This window comes from Drosophila arizonae, chromosome 6, assembly GCF_054131065.1.
Source record: "Drosophila arizonae isolate 15081-1271.41 chromosome 6, UAZ_ARI_1.0, whole genome shotgun sequence".
NCBI classification, from domain to species: Eukaryota; Metazoa; Arthropoda; class Insecta; order Diptera; family Drosophilidae; genus Drosophila; species Drosophila arizonae.
In genome coordinates, this window is record NC_142926.1 from 817,086 (window position 1) to 835,261 (window position 18,176).

An 18,176-nucleotide genomic window follows, 5' to 3' on the forward strand; every position below is an offset into this window, starting at 1 on the left:
CACGGCTGTCCGTCTTATATTTATAGCAGTCAGCTTTCACTCGCGAATATATCGATAATACTTTTAGCACTTACTGAATATAAAATAAGGTATGTTTACATTTTTAGAAAGTGAAATATCTCAATTTATAACCTACAAAAATCAAACGACGATAATCAAAGGCAGATTTGTTGCATTAAATTTATATGAACGTTAGATGAATAATTAGCTGAGCTTTGCCGCTTTGCAGCACTGGATCTTGATTTAGTAGTTTCCAGACCTGGCAAGGTGGCACTGAAGTATTGCGCGGAACCAGGGCTGCCAACTTAGCCTTTGACCGGTCTGATCTGGCCTTTTTAAACTGCCAATTGCAGACAAAATTGTAATCTAGTTGCTGGCGGGAAATTTGGCATTTTTTTTAGATCAAATCATCATTATTTAAAGTGCCTCCAATGTACTTGAATATTATTGCCACAAACAATTCGTACACTGCCGAGGAGAAAATTTATTTTATTGAGCTCGATAATCGTGTGTCGATTTTCGAACAAAAAATATAATTCATAACAAGTAATAAAGTTCTAGTCGAGAATGCTCGAGTACGAGATCCCCTGAAGCCCTCGAGCAACTGATATTTTTGCTTAAACAAGAAACAACCCATGCACACAAACATGCATACACACATACGCACGCTCGGATAAAGACGCATTGGCAGCAGTGTGTGCCTACTATTGGAACTTCATTGATTAATAACTTTTCTTGTGGAAGGACTTTTTTTTACGGACATTAAAAAAATCAAGTTTCTAGCTCGTATATCTTCTTAGATCGACGCATCACATACATACGGACAGACCTACAGACCGGGCTAAATCGACTCAGGCTCAGGGTAAAAAACTGAAATAGCTATCATTCTGGCTATTCTAGAATTTGATCTAGCCGTTTCTAGCAGGTTTGAAAGATTAATTAGCATTTTCTTGCCCGGAAAAGTTGGCAGCACTGCGCGAAACGCCCAACACGCAACGCAAACAACGGAACATAAGAGATGGTGAAATTTCCAAAACAATGTTGCCCAATTGGTGAAAATGTAAAAAAAATACTAAGTGCTGCGACAGCAACGTAAGTTGCCGGCGCGCTCTAAAGGGCTGAATGAACAGATAAGAAGCTCACAAAGGGGTTATCGAAAAACCTCGTATGGCTTTAACAAATAAAATAAAATAAAAAAAAAAAAAAACTAAGTGTGTCAATAATTTTGTTCATCAAAATTTAGGTTTTTTTTTTATTATTTAATTAAAAAAAAAAATGTTTTTAAATGTTTTTTATTATTTGTATTTATTTAGTTTAATAAATACTCTCTATATTTAGTTTTTCATATTTATATATTTCTTCATTTATATATTCATTTGCTCAATTTTTATATATTGCTCTTATACTTAATGTACTTGTTTTATTTTAATTCCACTTATATATTTGATATCTTATTTTCATATGACTATTCATAAAATACTCATATATTTTTAGATAAATATATATATTTTTGTATGCATTCCGTACCCTTATACGATATACGAAATACGAACAAAATTCGTGTGTATATGAGTTGGCATACAAGAGAAAACGTTTCAGTCGAAACTTTTCAGTGAACAATCTCGTATGTATGTGAGAAAAGCTCTACGAAAACGGAAAAGTAGAAATCACATTGAGTCAACAACTCTCCCAAATCCACTTCAAATGGATTTGTATATATTTTCAAAAGAGAGTACCATTCTTCTTTTTGGTATAAATAGAAACTAACAAATAAAAAAAAAAATAAAATAAAATACAAAAACAAAACTGTTGAATTTTCATTTTCCGATTGTTGAACGCTTTTCATTATTCGATTTTAATTTTGAGATTTACAACGTTCTTTTATTATTTCTATTATTTTAGTTTTTTAGTGAGTTTTGGATTTTGTGACACGTGCTTCATATCGTCAACGAAATATTTGGCTTATATTTTTTGTTTTTGTCTGTCCCTTTCTCTAAAATTAAATCGATCAAAATATATATATTTAAAAATAGAATATTTCAGCCACACACACACTTACCCAGAACGTTTACCACGATTGGTGATAAATTAAATAAACAAATATATATAAAAAAAAAACAATTGAAAAAATATATATTTAATAGATATATGAATTACATAAATAATTAATTATAATTAATATATAATTCACCATTTTTAATATATAGTTGATCGGCTGGAGGCCCATTGTGTAATATCTTCTATAGTTAAAATTACCTGAAGAACAAAAAGAGAAAAAGCATCAAATGCATTTACAGGAGAGTAATAGGTAAGTATTTTCAAGTCGTATTAATATCGTATCTATATCGTATCTATATCCAAATCTACATCTACATAAACATCACATTTTCTATGTGAAATTCACCAAGTAAGAAACCTTTAAACGAGATTTGGCTTGGACTATATTATAAAGTGTTAAAACCGTAGAATGACTTATTCATCAACCCAAAAAGTATTTCAGCTATTATCATAGGACTTAAATTGTGTTTATTTGCACAACCCTCTAGTATTCGAGATACGCTTTTTACAAATGTTGTGGGAAGGGTATAGATTTAGTTGTGGGTGTGAATTTTAAAAGAAAATTAATTTCGAAACTCTAGCTCTAAAGATGTAGGATATATAATTTTATAGCTGTATTTCGAAAAGGCCTTTAATCGAAAAAACGGGAGTTATACCAGCTCTTATATTTTCTAAGATCGATGCGTTCAAGCATACAGACTGACGGACGGAAGGTCTAAATTTATTCAGTTCATCGGCCTGAGTAAGAAGAAATATATATACGCCACGGCTGTTTGATTAAATTAAAAACGTATCTTATTTTTAAAATAAAATTTTGTTAAATGAAATTTTTTTTAGGTGAAATTTGCACAGGAATACCATGTAAATTCTGTTTAGCAAAAAACAAACGCTCAAATAAAAAAAATAAAAAAAATTAAAAAAAAAAAAAAAAATATATATATATATATATATATATATATATATATATATATTTTATTTTTTATATATATATTTTTTTTATATACAACACTCAAGGGACCGTCGATTTTACGTCGCTATACCCGGAGGACGCTTTAACCAGAAAGAGTAAAAAATATTCTTTTTCATTTTTTTTACGGTTGCCATGTTCGTAATAGCTTTTACTATAAAACGATTTAAATTTTTAATCAAAACAACCATTTTTTATAAACTTATTTCAATAACATGGTTTAGAAACATTTTTGTGACGTTGGCATTGTACTTTGTCTCTCTTTTTATGCTGAAATTTGTTGTCATTATTTCGGGATTTTTTGTTATCACGTCGTAATTACCGGTAATTGACTCAAAAATATGAAAAAAAAATCGTCGGCATAAGCGGATTGTCGTTAAAAGCGGAGACGTACTAAGCGGAGGCTCTTTCATATAAGTTTGTATAGGGACCAACCAAGACGTGGAATTTTCGTCGACATATCCGGTTGGACGCTTTAAGCGGAGTCGTTATAACCGGATTCTACTGTATATATATTAGCATATTCCCATTTCCACAAATTCCTGTACGTAGGTTGTTGAGAAAATAAAATCTGTTTTGCATGAATATGTTTTAAAAAATACTTTGATTCTTTACTGCAAATGTATTATTCATTAGAGTTGAGAGACAACTAATGTCAGCCTTGCTGCCAAAAGGACAAACATAAGCTCACTGATACAACACTCGCTGACTGTGCAAGTCCAGGCGCATGCGCTGCTTTAAGGGTGCAGCTGGTGACGAATTCGTTGTAACCATTGGCAACTGTCATTTTGAATAGCTCACACGCAACACACACATACATACACACTCACACACATACCCGTGCACACACAGTTGTTCTCTCTCGCACGCTCCGCCGTGCTTCCTTTGGTTGTTTTTGTTAAGTAGAAAAGCTCTGCTTGTGAACAGAGCTCAGCGAGCTTTGCAATCAATACGAGAATTTTTTGTTCGCATTTAAATAATATGGCAAGCGCAGCTCCGTTATTAATCATTGTTAAATAATTCAATTCTTTGTCAATCCGGGCAATATTAAAAGAGTTAAGTGCCAAAAGCCCAAAGGACATTCAAGTGTTTCAATAGATTTTCAATTTTGCAACTATTAGGCCACATACATACGTATTTGAGCTTCTTTATTTGCATTACGTGTTCTGCCAGAGGATTCCAGTCATGTGGCATTTCAGTAAATAACTAAGGTAATCTTCCTTGGTCACTTCTTTTTAATTTTAATTTTAAATTAAATTTTTTCATTTGAGGTCTTCTCAGGAGAAAGATTATGCAAATGTATGTACATATACACATATATATTATATGTATATATACATACATACATATATACAAATAAAATTAAAAAGCATATATGAATATATACACTGATATATACATATGTTCCGAATTTGATGTATATAGAAAAAATATTATTTCTTCCCTATTTTTCACTCCTAACAATTAATCGTATAGCTTTGAGCTAACCCTTAACATGGATACCGTTACTGCAATTTGTGATTCTTTTATATTTTAAGAAATGACGAAAATGTCGCCGTTTCACATAGGATCCACAAAGCTCAAGCTAAAGGCATACGACTACACCAAGTCCAAGCGCATCCACAGCGATTATACATTGATAATAGTCCCAATTATATAGAACGATTGCAGCCACCGCCCCCATCGAAGCCGCCGCCTACGTTAGAGCCAGCGTTATTTTTTCAGAATCTTCGCACCGGTGGCCCTGCAGTTGCTGACTCATCGGGAGACCCAAAATTTCCGCACGCAAATGCATTGCAGCGATCTGCCACATTGCCAGCGAAACACAATCGTTTAGGTGTACGAAGTCGCGTCACCTTCAAGATACCACAGACCCCTGCAGTCCCACTTGCAACACCTCACTTGGACAGCAGCAACAACGCCGCATTGCCGAAGGAAACAAGCAAAATGACGTCTGAGGATCTTTTACAGCCAGGACATGTGGTTAAGGAGCGTTGGAAGGTACGATTGCGAGAGAGAGAGAGGGATACCGAGAGAGAAAGAGAGAACAGAGAGACAGATTTTTTCCTTAACCCTTAATGCATATTTGAAATCCTTTATAGGTTGTACGTAAAATTGGTGGCGGCGGTTTCGGTGAGATTTATGAGGGCCAAGATTTGATTACCCGTGAGCAAGTGGCGCTTAAGGTGGAGTCCGCCCGACAACCCAAACAGGTACTCAAAATGGAGGTGGCTGTGCTGAAGAAGCTGCAAGGCAAGGAACACGTCTGTCGCTTCATCGGGTGTGGACGAAATGACCGATTCAACTATGTGGTCATGCAGCTTCAGGGTAAAAACTTAGCTGAACTGAGACGAGCCCAGCCAAGGGGCGCATTTTCTCTTAGTACAACCCTCAGGCTTGGCTTGCAAATCCTCAAAGCCATTGAGTCCATACATTCGGTTGGCTTCCTACATCGCGACATCAAACCGGTAAGCTGATACTCTCCCATTCCCCACCTGTACTATACTCTGCATTCCCAACCTTCAAGTGATATTATAATGCCTTGCTGCCAAAGTCCGTGATACTTTTGTCGGTCCGTCAGTATAAAATATAATATTAACAAATGATAAGGAATGCTTTGGGAATGTGAATGGCTATAATTCGTAGGGCTAACGTAATGCTATTCGAAAATTTTTTAGAGCAACTTTTCCGTGGGACGTTTACCCTACAATTGTCGACGAGTATATATGCTCGACTTTGGTCTAGCTCGGCAATATACGACGGGCACCGGAGAAGTTCGCTGTCCCCGAGCAGCAGCTGGATTTCGAGGAACTGTGCGATATGCCTCCATAAACGCGCATCGCAACCGAGAAATGGGCCGGCATGATGATCTATGGTCATTATTCTATATGCTCGTCGAATTTGTTAATGGTCAATTGCCATGGAGGAAGATCAAAGACAAGGAACAAGTCGGATTGACCAAAGAGAAATATGACCATAGAATATTATTAAAGCATCTGCCGTCCGACCTGAAGCAATTCCTGGAGCACATACAATCCCTTACGTACGCCGATCGGCCGGACTATGCGGTAAATATTTCCAAGCACATCAATTCAATTTAATTTTTATACCCTGAACCCATCGAAAATGGGAAATCAGGGTATAATGGTTTTGTTAAAAGTATGTAACAGGCAGAAGGAGGCGTGGCAGACCCCATAAAGTATATATATTCTTGATCAGGGCGACGAGCTAAGTCGACTTGGCTCTGTCCGTCCGTCCGTCCGTATGTATGAACGCGTCGATCTCAGAAGATATAAGAGCTAGAGACTTGAAATTTGTTTCCTAGGTCCGTGTATATTAAGCGCATATCAAGCTTTTCTCTATATATCGGTAACTACTCCCGATATTTTACTATCGATCAAAAACCTTATGGAAAGCTAGTTATTTAATTATATCTCCTACACCTTTAGAGCTAGAGCTTGCAAATTTTAAATGTAGACTTATATGTATTTTATATAATTTCGATTTTTGTTGTAATTCACCCCCCACCCCTATATCCACCCCCTCACCCTCACCTTTGTAAAAGGCGTATTTCAGGTACTAGAGACTTGTGCTTTTGAATGTACATACACCATATGATTACGCCCTGAAAGTTTCATTAAGATTGTACGTCTAGAAATTAAATTATTCAACAAATAAATTCTTATAATGTTGCACACACTGCAGCTCAGCCCAAACGCAGTCGCTGCTTACTGCGCAGTTGGCAGAGAACGTTCTAATACGTGCGTGTGTATGTATGTGCGCCGAAAAGAAGTGCAGAGTGATTAGAATATCAGATTAGAGGGTTCAGGGTATCTCCTAGTCGAGCAGTCTCGACTGGAGTCTTCTTACTTGTTAACTATATATTTATTATATTTATAACTATATAAATATCTACGTCCTCTATATTTATATATTTCAACTGCCAGATGTTGATTGGTCTATTCGAGCGGTGTATGAAGCGACGTGGCGTTAAGGAAGCTGATCCGTACGACTGGGAGAAAGTGGATACAGCCGCAGTTGGTAACATAAACGCTTCGACAAATGCCACTTTGACTCCGGCTAAGAACGAGTATATGCACGGAAATGTAACACAAATGACGGTGGCTGCTTCTAATGCCAGCGGCGCAGATTATGTAAGTGCAGTCGAGAACGTCTTTGAAATACAGCTTCTAAGCTATGGGTGTGTATTGTAGGTGCGCAAGAGAAACGATATAGACACTGCGCAAATGGCCTCAACGGAGCCCCTGCATATAAAGGAAAAGGTAAAATGGAACCCAACTTGAAACAGACTTTTCTATTCCCCCTTTTCCGTCTCGCTAAATCCGTCTCAGAATCATCGAATCAAATTTTCGAAAAGTTAATATATGAAGCTTGATATCCCTATGACATAAATATAGGTATAAAGGTTTTGAAAAATCTGTATATATTTTTAGAACAGAACGAAATTTACAAATATTCCTTGATATCCTACTAAAGTTCCTGAATATTTTCCTTTAAATTGTTGCCATTCAAAAAGTCTATCTGGTAGATCATTTAGGTTCAATTCAAAGGTATTTCGAAGATAACAGAACTAAAAACTTTTAGAAATCGACTTCTAGACTCCATATGGAATGCAAAAAAAAATTATTATTTGGGCGCATTGGGAGCTTCTCTTACATAGTCAAATATACATGGCACGCACTTTCAGGTTGACAAGAATTGCAATGCCACAATGACACCTCAAGCCTCGGCGGATTGCGTTGTGCAAAACGTTAATTTAGGAAATCCAAACACACTACTAAAGCATCCTCAGCAGCAGCTGCAGCAACAACAGCAGCAGCAACAACAACAGCAGCAACAGCAACAACAACTTGTGCTGGTGTCGAACACATCGATAGCTCCACCTAATCTTCCTAGTGCACTGATCAAATCCTCTACTGTGAGTATTGTGAATAATGAGGTGCAGTTGAAGTCTTCGCACGGGAAACGTTGTCAGCCTCAGAGCGTCTCCGGTTCATATGCCACGACCAACCAAAACAATTCTGCACCAGTTTATGTAAGTGCTAAAAACCAGATTATAGAAAGATATGGGTATATGTATTTTGCCTATTTGAACAGTATCCGGAGAGTAAAACTATGGCAGCTCAAGCGCTGTCGAATATTGTGAAAACAATTGACGGCAAAGTTAACATGGATGCCGCTGATAAAAGTAGCCGTTTCATCAGTGCGGAGGGCGGCAATTGCAGATCTCTAGGGGGAGAGCATAACCAGCAGCCGCAGCAGCAGCCGAAGCAATCGAGCAAGATCACAAAAGTGGAAAGTCTTGAAAGTTCGAGTAACAATCAACTAGCAGCTGACAAGAGCTGCGAGAGTAAACGGTGCTGGCACTCGAACAGCGCTAATGTAGTCGAACAGAAATCAACTTACGGTCGCCTTCGGGTGCTGGCTGCTCCGACGGCAGCGCTGAATGATCAGGAGAACCTGAATCAGAATCAAGAATCGAATGCCAGTTTAAATCATAACAAGAGTCTCATATGCCAGCGCGAGCAAATCTTTGGCATATCGCCGACAAACCGTCGCTCGGCCACCTCGACCAATCTACGTCTATCATCGTCTATAGGTTTGCCCTCGTCCAACCAGCGTGCAGCGGCCATTGGCATTATCTCAGCGAAAAGTAATGCATTAGCAGCGGCAATAGGATCGGGAACGGGAATAGGAACTGGAACAACAACAGCGGCTGGCGATCATTCGGTAACACAATTTGCTTTAATCGACGATGAGAATGTCTCGGCACTACAACAGGTAACCAAAGGTGGCGGAGCTCTAACTCTTGCCTCCCAATGGAAGAGCCAATTCGACGACTCAGAAGATACAACCGACAACGAATGGAAACAGGAGCCGCCGGTAACTATATAATCAATAATGCAATATTCATATGCTTCAAAGGCTCCCGCATGTCATATTGTGTGTATCTATACATACAGTTTCGCCGAGGCACTATCAATTCATATAATTAATCTTAAATGCTTCGAATTTCCACTCAATAGCCAATTCATATACTTCGAACCTGTTGAACATACGAGCTCAGGATAATTTTATAAAGCAAAAAATCACTTTCTTGTGCTTGGCGCATCTCCTATTAGGGCTCCCTGATTATAATATGTTCAATACGGGTTCACACTCACATTTATCCGCCTCATTCTTAGATATACCCATATTATAATTACAATTTACTGTATATGTATATGCGAACTGTGTTCCAAGAAAATGCTCTAAGGATTTTTAGTGCCTCCTATGAGATCAATAACGAGACAGATATTTCGATTACACCTCGATGCCTAACCGGTGTATGCGTATGAAGTGCGTCTTCAGCAGCAGCTCTCGGCAGGCAGCCCGATAGTCAGTTTCTTCCGACAGGAGCACTTTTACTTTTTTAGCTCCTTTCAAGTCCGCCAGTTCTGTAAGTCAATTCTGAACACAATCCGTTCATATGTTATGAGCAATATTATATATGTATTTACGCTCGAGCTACACAAAGTTTCTGTTGTATCTACCACATGTAAAGTATCCCAAAACCTCTTGCCTCGCAGTCACAACCAAATTTGGATCAATTTGCTAAAGCGGACGTATCTTTGCCGTTAATACGCAGAAACACGAACTTAGTCGTAACCTGTAACGGCGATCCAAAAGCAAACCCATCTGACAATGAAAACGTTAAGAGGTAAGTGCAAAATCAACTCTATTTCAAAATCTGTTATCGATAGAGCATGGGCAAAGGAATCAGACTCCTGTCCACAGTCTAAATTAAATTCTTCAACCTTAGATTGATCTTCCAAAGAAACAGGTAAGAATGTTGCAGTGTCATGTGTCAGTATTAGCTGATTGGCCATGCCCAAATGAGCAAGTTGACACGGTTGAGCGGACGACCGTCCATTAATATTGAACGATTCCTTTCTTTAGTCAGGCTACCTTTTTATACCCTGGACCCATTGAAAATGGAAAATCAGGGTATAATGGTTTTGTGAAAAGTATGTAACAGGCAGAAGGAATCATCGCAAATCCCATTAAGTATACTCTAGATCAGGGCGATGAGCTGAGTCGATATAGCCCTGCCCGTCTGTCCCTCCGTTCGTCCGTATGAACGCATAGATCTCAGAAGTTATAACACCTAGAGAGCTGAAATTTAGCATGTTGACTCGTGTATACCAAACGCAGTACAAGTTTTGCTTATTTTTTCGATAACTCATCCGATAACTTGATAACTTTTTATCGAGAATAATCGGAAAATTGATTTATTTATTTCAGCATAATTTGAGCACATTTAGACCTAGAAATTTACTGTGTATATACAGTTGATAGATACGAAGATTTTGTAATTTACAGACTTTAGATACCACGCCCTCTTCGCCCCCAATTTGTAAAAAAACGTATTTCAAGTACTAGAGACTTGTGCCTTGGAATGTACACACGTTCTAACGATATGATCACGCTTTAATAAAGATAGTCCTACTACAAGAGAATTTATTCAACAAATAAATTCTCATAATATTCCCTCACTGCAGCGCCGTCCACGCGCAGTCGCTGCAATATTCCTCACTTCATATTTAGATCCCTCCTACTATTATGATAAGGGAGTACTGGTCCGCTTAAAGTACGTCCTCATATTTCATGTTTCGCAACAAATATATAACCATTAGTTTGAGAGTTAGCTTGCAGTTAGATCATTGTTCTTCGTGAAGCCTACGGAGGCTCTTAACGCAACCACACACACACAACCTGCATACATTTTTGGTATGTTGACATGACTTTATGAGGAAATCATAAGAAAGTGAACAGAAAACAAACTTTTTGGATAGAAAGAATGTCTAGGTAGATCCAATTTTGAACTATGAATGTGGTGAATGATTCAGCTCAAATATCTAGCTCTTATGCTCAAAACATAATCCGATAGCTGCAACTTTCTTCACCTGTTAAATACATTGCCAAGCCTCTATATGCAAATGTAATTCTATTAGTTGTATAATAATCTCCCCAAAATGCCAATATGTATATATAGATACACACTTAACATAGCTGGAATTGAGAACTATGAGACTTTGCAAATGTCGATACCGCACTGCTGGTCAGAGCCTGCAATGGGTAATGTATTACGAAAAGATCTAGAGCCACCTGCTGTGCAACAAGCGGCCTTCGATGACACTGTAAGCTTAACCCCAACTTATTCATACTATATGTTAAATATATTTATGTGTAGATATAGTAGTATGTTAGCTATATGTGTGCATGTTTCATATTGAGCGTTATGTCTATGCCACACTTGAAGCATTTGGGTCAAGTGTTGAATACTTGAATAGTGAAGTGACCTCTTTATATAGAACATACTAGATGACTCTGTATATATACACGTTTATCTACTGAAAACAATAAAAAACTCTCAAACGTTTTTTTTTTTTTTTTAATATGATTATCCTGAACCCATTGAAAATGAGAAAACAGGGTATAATGGTTTTTTTGAAAAAGTATGTATAGTATGTATGTATAGGCAGAAGGAATTATCGCAGTCCTCATAAAGTATATATATTCTTCATCAGGATGGCGAGCTGAATCGATATAGCCCTGTCCGTCTGTTTGTCCGTCCGTATGAGTGCATGGATCTCAGAAGATATAAAGCTAAAGTTATAAAATGTTGCATGCATACTCGTGTATACCATACCCAGTACAAATTTATCATATTTTTTCGATAGCTCATCCGATATCTTTTTATCGAGAATAATCGATAAATTGTTTTTGTTTTTTTTTTCAGCCTAATTTTAACACTTTTAAACTTGGAGACCTAAGATTTACTCTGTATATACATTTGATGAATACAAAGATTTTGTCGCGTACAGATTTTGTATACCACGCCCTCTTCGCCCCCAATTTGTAAAAAACGTATTTCAAGTACTAGAGATTCGTGCTTTGGAATGTACACACACTAGTCATATGATCATGCTCTGAAAGTTTCATTAAGATTGTCCGTTTACGAAAAAAATTATTCAACAATTAAATTCTCATAATATTGCCCCCACTGCAGCGAAGCCCAAGCGCTGTCGCTGCTTACTGATGCATGTGTATGTATGTCTTCATAAAAAAAGTACAGAATGATTAGAATATCAGCTTGGAGGGTTCAGGGTATCTGCTAGTCGACCAGTCTCGACTGGAGCCTTCTTACATGTTTTTTTTTTTTTTTTTTATTCATAAGTTTTGTACAGCAAAATAGGCGTAAGCCGTAAAATATATCTTGGGTATATGTCGATGTCGGAAGTTCCGACTCGAAAATTTCGAGCCGAAATCTATAAAAGCTAGAGACTTAAATTGTAAGAATAAGTCGGGACGGTCACACTAGTAGGTAGCCTATACTATACTATACGCCAGATGAAACTCCGTTCGACGCCCAGATCCAAATTTATACATACAGTGGAATCCGGTTATAACAACTTCTATTAAGGCGTTCAACCGGTCGACGCAAATTCTTGGTTGGTCCCCATACAAACTTATATGAAGGAGCCTCCGCTTAGTACGTTTCCGCTTTTAACAACAATCCGGTTATCACGACGATTTTTTTTCATATTTTGCAGCCATTTACCGGCTATTACGACGTGCCCTTGCAACGACACAAATGCTGCTAGGACAGAGAGTCAGAAAGAATGACAAACTTCAATGCCTAAGTCTCACAAATATTTAAACAAATTTTTATAATATTGAAAGAAATTTATAAAGATTTTTGTTTAGATTAAAAAATTAAATTGTTTTATGTTAAGCCACTAAGCAGACATGGTTAACATGGCAACTGTAAAACATGGCAACATGGCAACTGTAAAAAAGAAGAACGAAATATTTTTTTTCTGGTTTAAGCGTCCTCCGGATATAGCGACGTAAAATCGTCGGTCCCTTAAGCGTCGGCTTAACCGGATTCCACTGTGCTTTAATTAAGTTTTCTGGATCTTTTAACTTTTTCTTAATTATTCACATGTATGACTTTTGAGAGCACTAAAATTTAAGCTTTAGAAAACTAAGACTATAAATTGAAATTTTAATCATGTTCTATGAAATCAGTAAATATTTATATAATAGCTTTCTATATATGATACCCATGGACAAACTACTCGTAGAATCATAAAATATCACTCCACTGACAATAAATCATATTATATCACAAAATTAAAGATTTTTCCTAATTTTTGATTGATTATTCCATAGGTTTATCGCATGGATATAACTAGAAATGTTTGCGTACGTGAATCTCAATCGGAAATTGCACCGAAGGCAAACAACTTTCCTACGATTATTGCAACGTACAAGGAGGCTGCCAATTTGATTGATATGCAATCAAGAAACTCGAACGAGAGTCAATCACTGTGCAAGCACCGCAATAGCCTGCCCAATGTATGCCTCATAGACATGTTTGATGAGAAACCGAACTCGAATATAAATGCGCCTGTTGAGCTACAGGAATCCGCAGTCGCACCTGTCGCTGCAGTGCCTTGGTGTGTCAAGACAACGTTTTGCCAGAGAAGCAACCTGGCTTCAGACCCAATATCATCCGACATGCACGGCTATCAGCATGAAAATCGAGCTGCAAACTTCGTGGGTGCTACGACCCACAGCAACGGAGGCTGTGTTAGTGGGCGTCTTGAAATTCGCGTCATTCCAAAAGATATGAATGAAACAAGTAAGAAAGCTCTAGTCGAGACTGCTCGACTACGAGATCCCCTGGACCCTTCGAGCAATAGCTATTTCAATCATTTTTCGCGTCTTTCTGCTTACACAAGATATGCGCACACACACAAAAACACACACGCACACACACACGCATACACACACGTATACACTCACACTCACACACATACACACATACACATGCACACACACACACATACCTGTACACAAGCACCCACGCATGGGCTGCAGTGTGCGCTTACTATGAGAACTTAATTGCTTAATAACTTTTCTCGTGGATGTACTACTTTCTTCATGAAGATTGCAATTCAGATTATGATTATAATATGGATATGCATGGATTTGCAAAGCACAAGTCTCTAGTATTTGAAATAAGCCTTTTACAAATATGTAGGAGAGAGGGTAAATATAGAGATGGGGGTAAATTTTAACAAAAATCGAAATTCTAAAAAGTACATATGAATCTACATTAGAAATTTGGCGACTCTAGCCTTAAAAAGTAGCCGATATAAATTTATTACTGGTTTTCGATAATGTCTTTAATCGCTAACAAAATAACGGGGCATGTTATAGATTTTTAAAGCAAAACTCGATATCCCCGTTGTATGCACGGACATTTTACAAAAAAAAATTAGATCTCTTGCTCTTATATCTTCTGAAATAGGTCTGTAGCTCTTATATCTTCTGAAATCGACGCGTTCAAACATACTGACAGACGGTTGGACGGACAGACAGACAGACGGACAGGTCTAAATCAACTCAGCTCGTCGTCCTGATCAAGAATATATATATTTTGTGGGGTATACCACGCCTCCTTCTGCCTGTTACATACATTTCAACAAAACTATTATACCCTGATTTCCCATTGAAAATGGGAGGGTATAAAACCGAATAGAAGAATCCAACTAATTTATTTGTTGTGTACATTATATTTTGTAGGCTGTTATTACATAAATTATTTTGTATTTCATACAGAAAACTCGCACTTGGAGGAGTCTGTCTACTACGATGCCTTAGCTAGCACTATGAAAAATTTCAAATCTTTGAAGCAGGAGGCATCTGGTGATCTGCGCGATAAGCTTTTGGATGATAAGATTTCAGTTAACTGTGATCGAATCGAAGTTGCTCAGGAGTCGAATGCTGATAGCAACAAAGTCAAATTGAATGGCAATGGGTCACCAACGGAGAGCGTGATGGGTCCATCGACAGCTACAGCTTATCAGATTCAAACGGATCCACAATCCAAATCACAAATTGAAAATCCTAGCTCACACATGGCTGATGATGAGTGTGATGGTTGTGAATTGGCTTTGTCGAGTACGCCCAGCAAGATTCCTGTGCTCACTTCCAATTTGCGACAAGCGAAGTGTGCCTCTTGGGCTGGTGTTGCAACAACAACAGGAACAACAACAACGACAGCAACAGCAGCAGCAGCATCCCAGACTCACACACAACATGATTATTCAGAAAAATCCAATACTGTAGATCTTGTTAATAGCCCCACCCGAATTCAACTTTATTCGAGTGTTTTACAGAACTCTCCAAATATTATGGACTTGACACCAGGTTAGTTAATGTCTTAAATGCTAAGAGAGAAGGCATCCCTTACACGGGTGACTGTAGATACATATAGTTCATTAATATAGCGGTATATACACAACAATGATAAATTGCACTCATTCATTAAGGTTTGCGTCGCCGTCGTGAGTCAACTGAGGGAAAGTACGTGACTGATCCCACGCAATTGAATTTAAGATTTCAGCGCCCACAAGCTCGCATCTCTAACAGGTAAGACTAAGCCTGGACATAAATTATCGGAGTACCCAAAAACATAGTTAACCACTTCTTCAATTGCAGGTTGCGTGAGGTTTCCGCAACAGCAACAACAATATTGACGACTTTCGATGATCAGTCGCCGGCAGTGGATACGATTAGTATCGATGATGGTGTTAGGGAGTTTTGCAAAGATAATGCAACGTATAAGAAGACGGCCACATCACTAATCGATGACACTAATAAGGCGGCAAGAAATCAAAATATTGTTGGATCGACACCGTCATCCCCCCCGACAACACCAAGGAATGATATTTCGCCCCCACCTGGCGATCCAAAAATAGAAAATAGTGCACGCCTTCGTCGCTATCGGCATAATATAGAATAATTCAAAAAGCTTCTTCAGTAATGAAAGCAATAATAGAATCCGATGCATGGTAATCGCCCGAAATATACGTACACCTATATATATTATAAACATACAAAAAAAATATATATATGTATATATATATATATATATATATATATATATATATATATATATATATATATATATATATATATATATATATATATATATATATATATATATATATATATATATATATATATATATATATATCTTCCTTAGGGCACTCTCGGCTTGAGCATTCTTGTTTGTTTGGCTTGCTACAAATTATTGGTAAGACCCTTTCCTTTAGGTGCTCTAGCTTGATCTGTATATTGGGTATATAAGGCTTCTATATCAAAAATGAAATAAAAATAAAATCTAAGAAACATCACATTCCAAATTGAAAAGAGTTCTGGGATTTGACAATATATGATTTTCTCGTCTGAAAGATTCAAATTGCTTTTTATTTACTTTTCTCTTGTCAGGAATGAGTTGAAGATTATGTTACATATAAGTACCCTGAAATATCTCCTAGAATTTATTTTATGTTTTTGTTAAAGACAAAATAAATTAATAGTTATTTCACTAAACTGTAAATAAATAAATATTAAACTTGAATTATAGCCAATTAATAATTAATAAAATGCAATATTTTGCCTATATTATATTATTATCTATTCATAACTTTTTTGAAATTCAAAATTAACCAGATTATAAACATACAAAACCAGGGACCGTAACGATTATAACTTTTATAGGAACTTCTATTTGAACATTTTTGGACCTGAAGTCTTCAAATTTGTGTTGTATATAAAGTTAATCGATACAAAGATTTTGTAATTTACAGATTTTGGATACCACGCCCCCTTCTCCCCCAATTTGTAAAAAACGCATTTCAAGTACTAGAGACTTGTGCTTTGGAATGTACACACATATTTACCATATGATTACACTCTGAAAGTTTCATTAAGATCGTATGTCTACAAAAGAAATTATTCGACAAATAAATTCTCATAATGTTGCCCACATTGCAGCGCAGCCCAAGCGCAGCCGCTGCTTACTGCCACTAACCAGAGAACTCTCTGGTTAGTGTTACTGCGCAGTTAGCAGAGCGCATGCTTATGCGTGCGTGTGGATGCATGTGTGTGCATGTGTGCATAAAAGAAGTGCAGAATGATTAGAATATCAGCTTAGAGGGTTCAGGGTATCTCCTAGTCGAGCAGTCTCGACTAGAGTCTTCTTACTTGTTTTCAGCTAACTGTTTCTGGGATTTAGCTTATTTTTCGTCCTAATTCAGCGGTTTTTCTCGGGGAAAACGGCAACACTGATTGCAAGAGGAAGAGGACACTGATCACTCAATTGACAATGTCTCAAAATTGTTAGAATAAAGAAAAAAATACGATTAGAAGTGTGGTCCTGTTTTCTGACCTTTTTTTTCAAATAAAATGAGAAATATCGATGTTTTTTGTTCGATGTTAGATGTTTTGTAAAAATGTTACCCATACTAAATTTACTGGTTTAATAGAACTCTTTCTATACATCACAATGAACTAAATTAAGCAGAAAACGTGCTAAAAATAATATGTGTGCGTGTCAGGAACCTCTACTGAGCTGGACTTCGTGGCAGCGAAAAATCCAAAAATGTTGACATGCTAGTAGAGCTGAGAAATCCATCGAGGGCTCTATCGATAGTATCGATGGGACTTGTGAAATGCGATAGATCGATGGAAATTTTTTGAATTCGATCTATCGAAGTTGTTGTGAGTTAGGTACATAATACCACTGACCAAAATACACTATATGATGAAAAAGTTCTTACAGTATTCGCGTAAGTATTTTACAGGGATATAATTGTAAGCCCTTATGAATGTTAAAATAATATTTATGTATACCAGCAAGTTCTGCCAAATCAGAAAGAACATTTGGAAAAACTGGATCGATTGCTTCGGACCGAAGGTCGAGTTTAATATCAACTATAGTCAACACATTGATATTTATGAACAAAAAACAATGGCTCATTAATCAATTGACTTATATTTGGCATATCCTGTCAGTATCCATCTGGTTAAGTTATCAAAATGAAGTTATTGTTTTTTTTTTTTCTTACACAATAAATGATTCTTGTTGACATCAAAATGAAGTTATTTTAATTTAAGCATTGCAGTGATTCTCCTAGCTATAGATATCATGTTGAATTTATATCTTTTTTTCACTTATTTTTGTGTGCACTCTGTTTTTGTTTAAAAACATTATGAAATTTTAAAAGAA

At 36.9% G+C, this 18,176-nt stretch overlaps 1 protein-coding gene across 6 annotated transcripts; it reads left to right on the forward strand.

Moving 5' to 3' along the window:
• The first annotated feature begins 1,598 nt into the window (after window positions 1–1,598).
• On the forward strand, window positions 1,599–16,585 carry Asator (tau-tubulin kinase asator). 6 transcript variants are annotated; one of them, XM_089472608.1, is made up of 15 exons: window positions 1,599–1,750; window positions 2,208–2,308; window positions 4,564–5,026; window positions 5,128–5,493; window positions 5,704–6,093; window positions 6,973–7,179; window positions 7,240–7,308; window positions 7,734–8,081; window positions 8,144–8,929; window positions 9,616–9,746; window positions 11,082–11,226; window positions 13,265–13,736; window positions 14,720–15,310; window positions 15,433–15,532; window positions 15,602–16,585. In XM_089472608.1, the coding sequence occupies exons 2-15, from the start codon at window positions 2,286–2,288 to the stop codon at window positions 15,903–15,905; spliced, it is 4,395 nt and encodes a 1,464-aa protein (XP_089328734.1). In that variant the 5' UTR covers window positions 1,599–1,750; window positions 2,208–2,285; the 3' UTR covers window positions 15,906–16,585. The 6 variants fall into 6 exon arrangements, with proteins under 6 accessions (XP_089328734.1, XP_089328738.1, XP_089328739.1 ...); XM_089472610.1 differs by having other exon boundaries at window positions 1,605–1,909; XM_089472611.1 differs by having other exon boundaries at window positions 1,606–1,628.
• The last annotated feature ends 1,591 nt before the right edge of the window (window positions 16,586–18,176 follow it).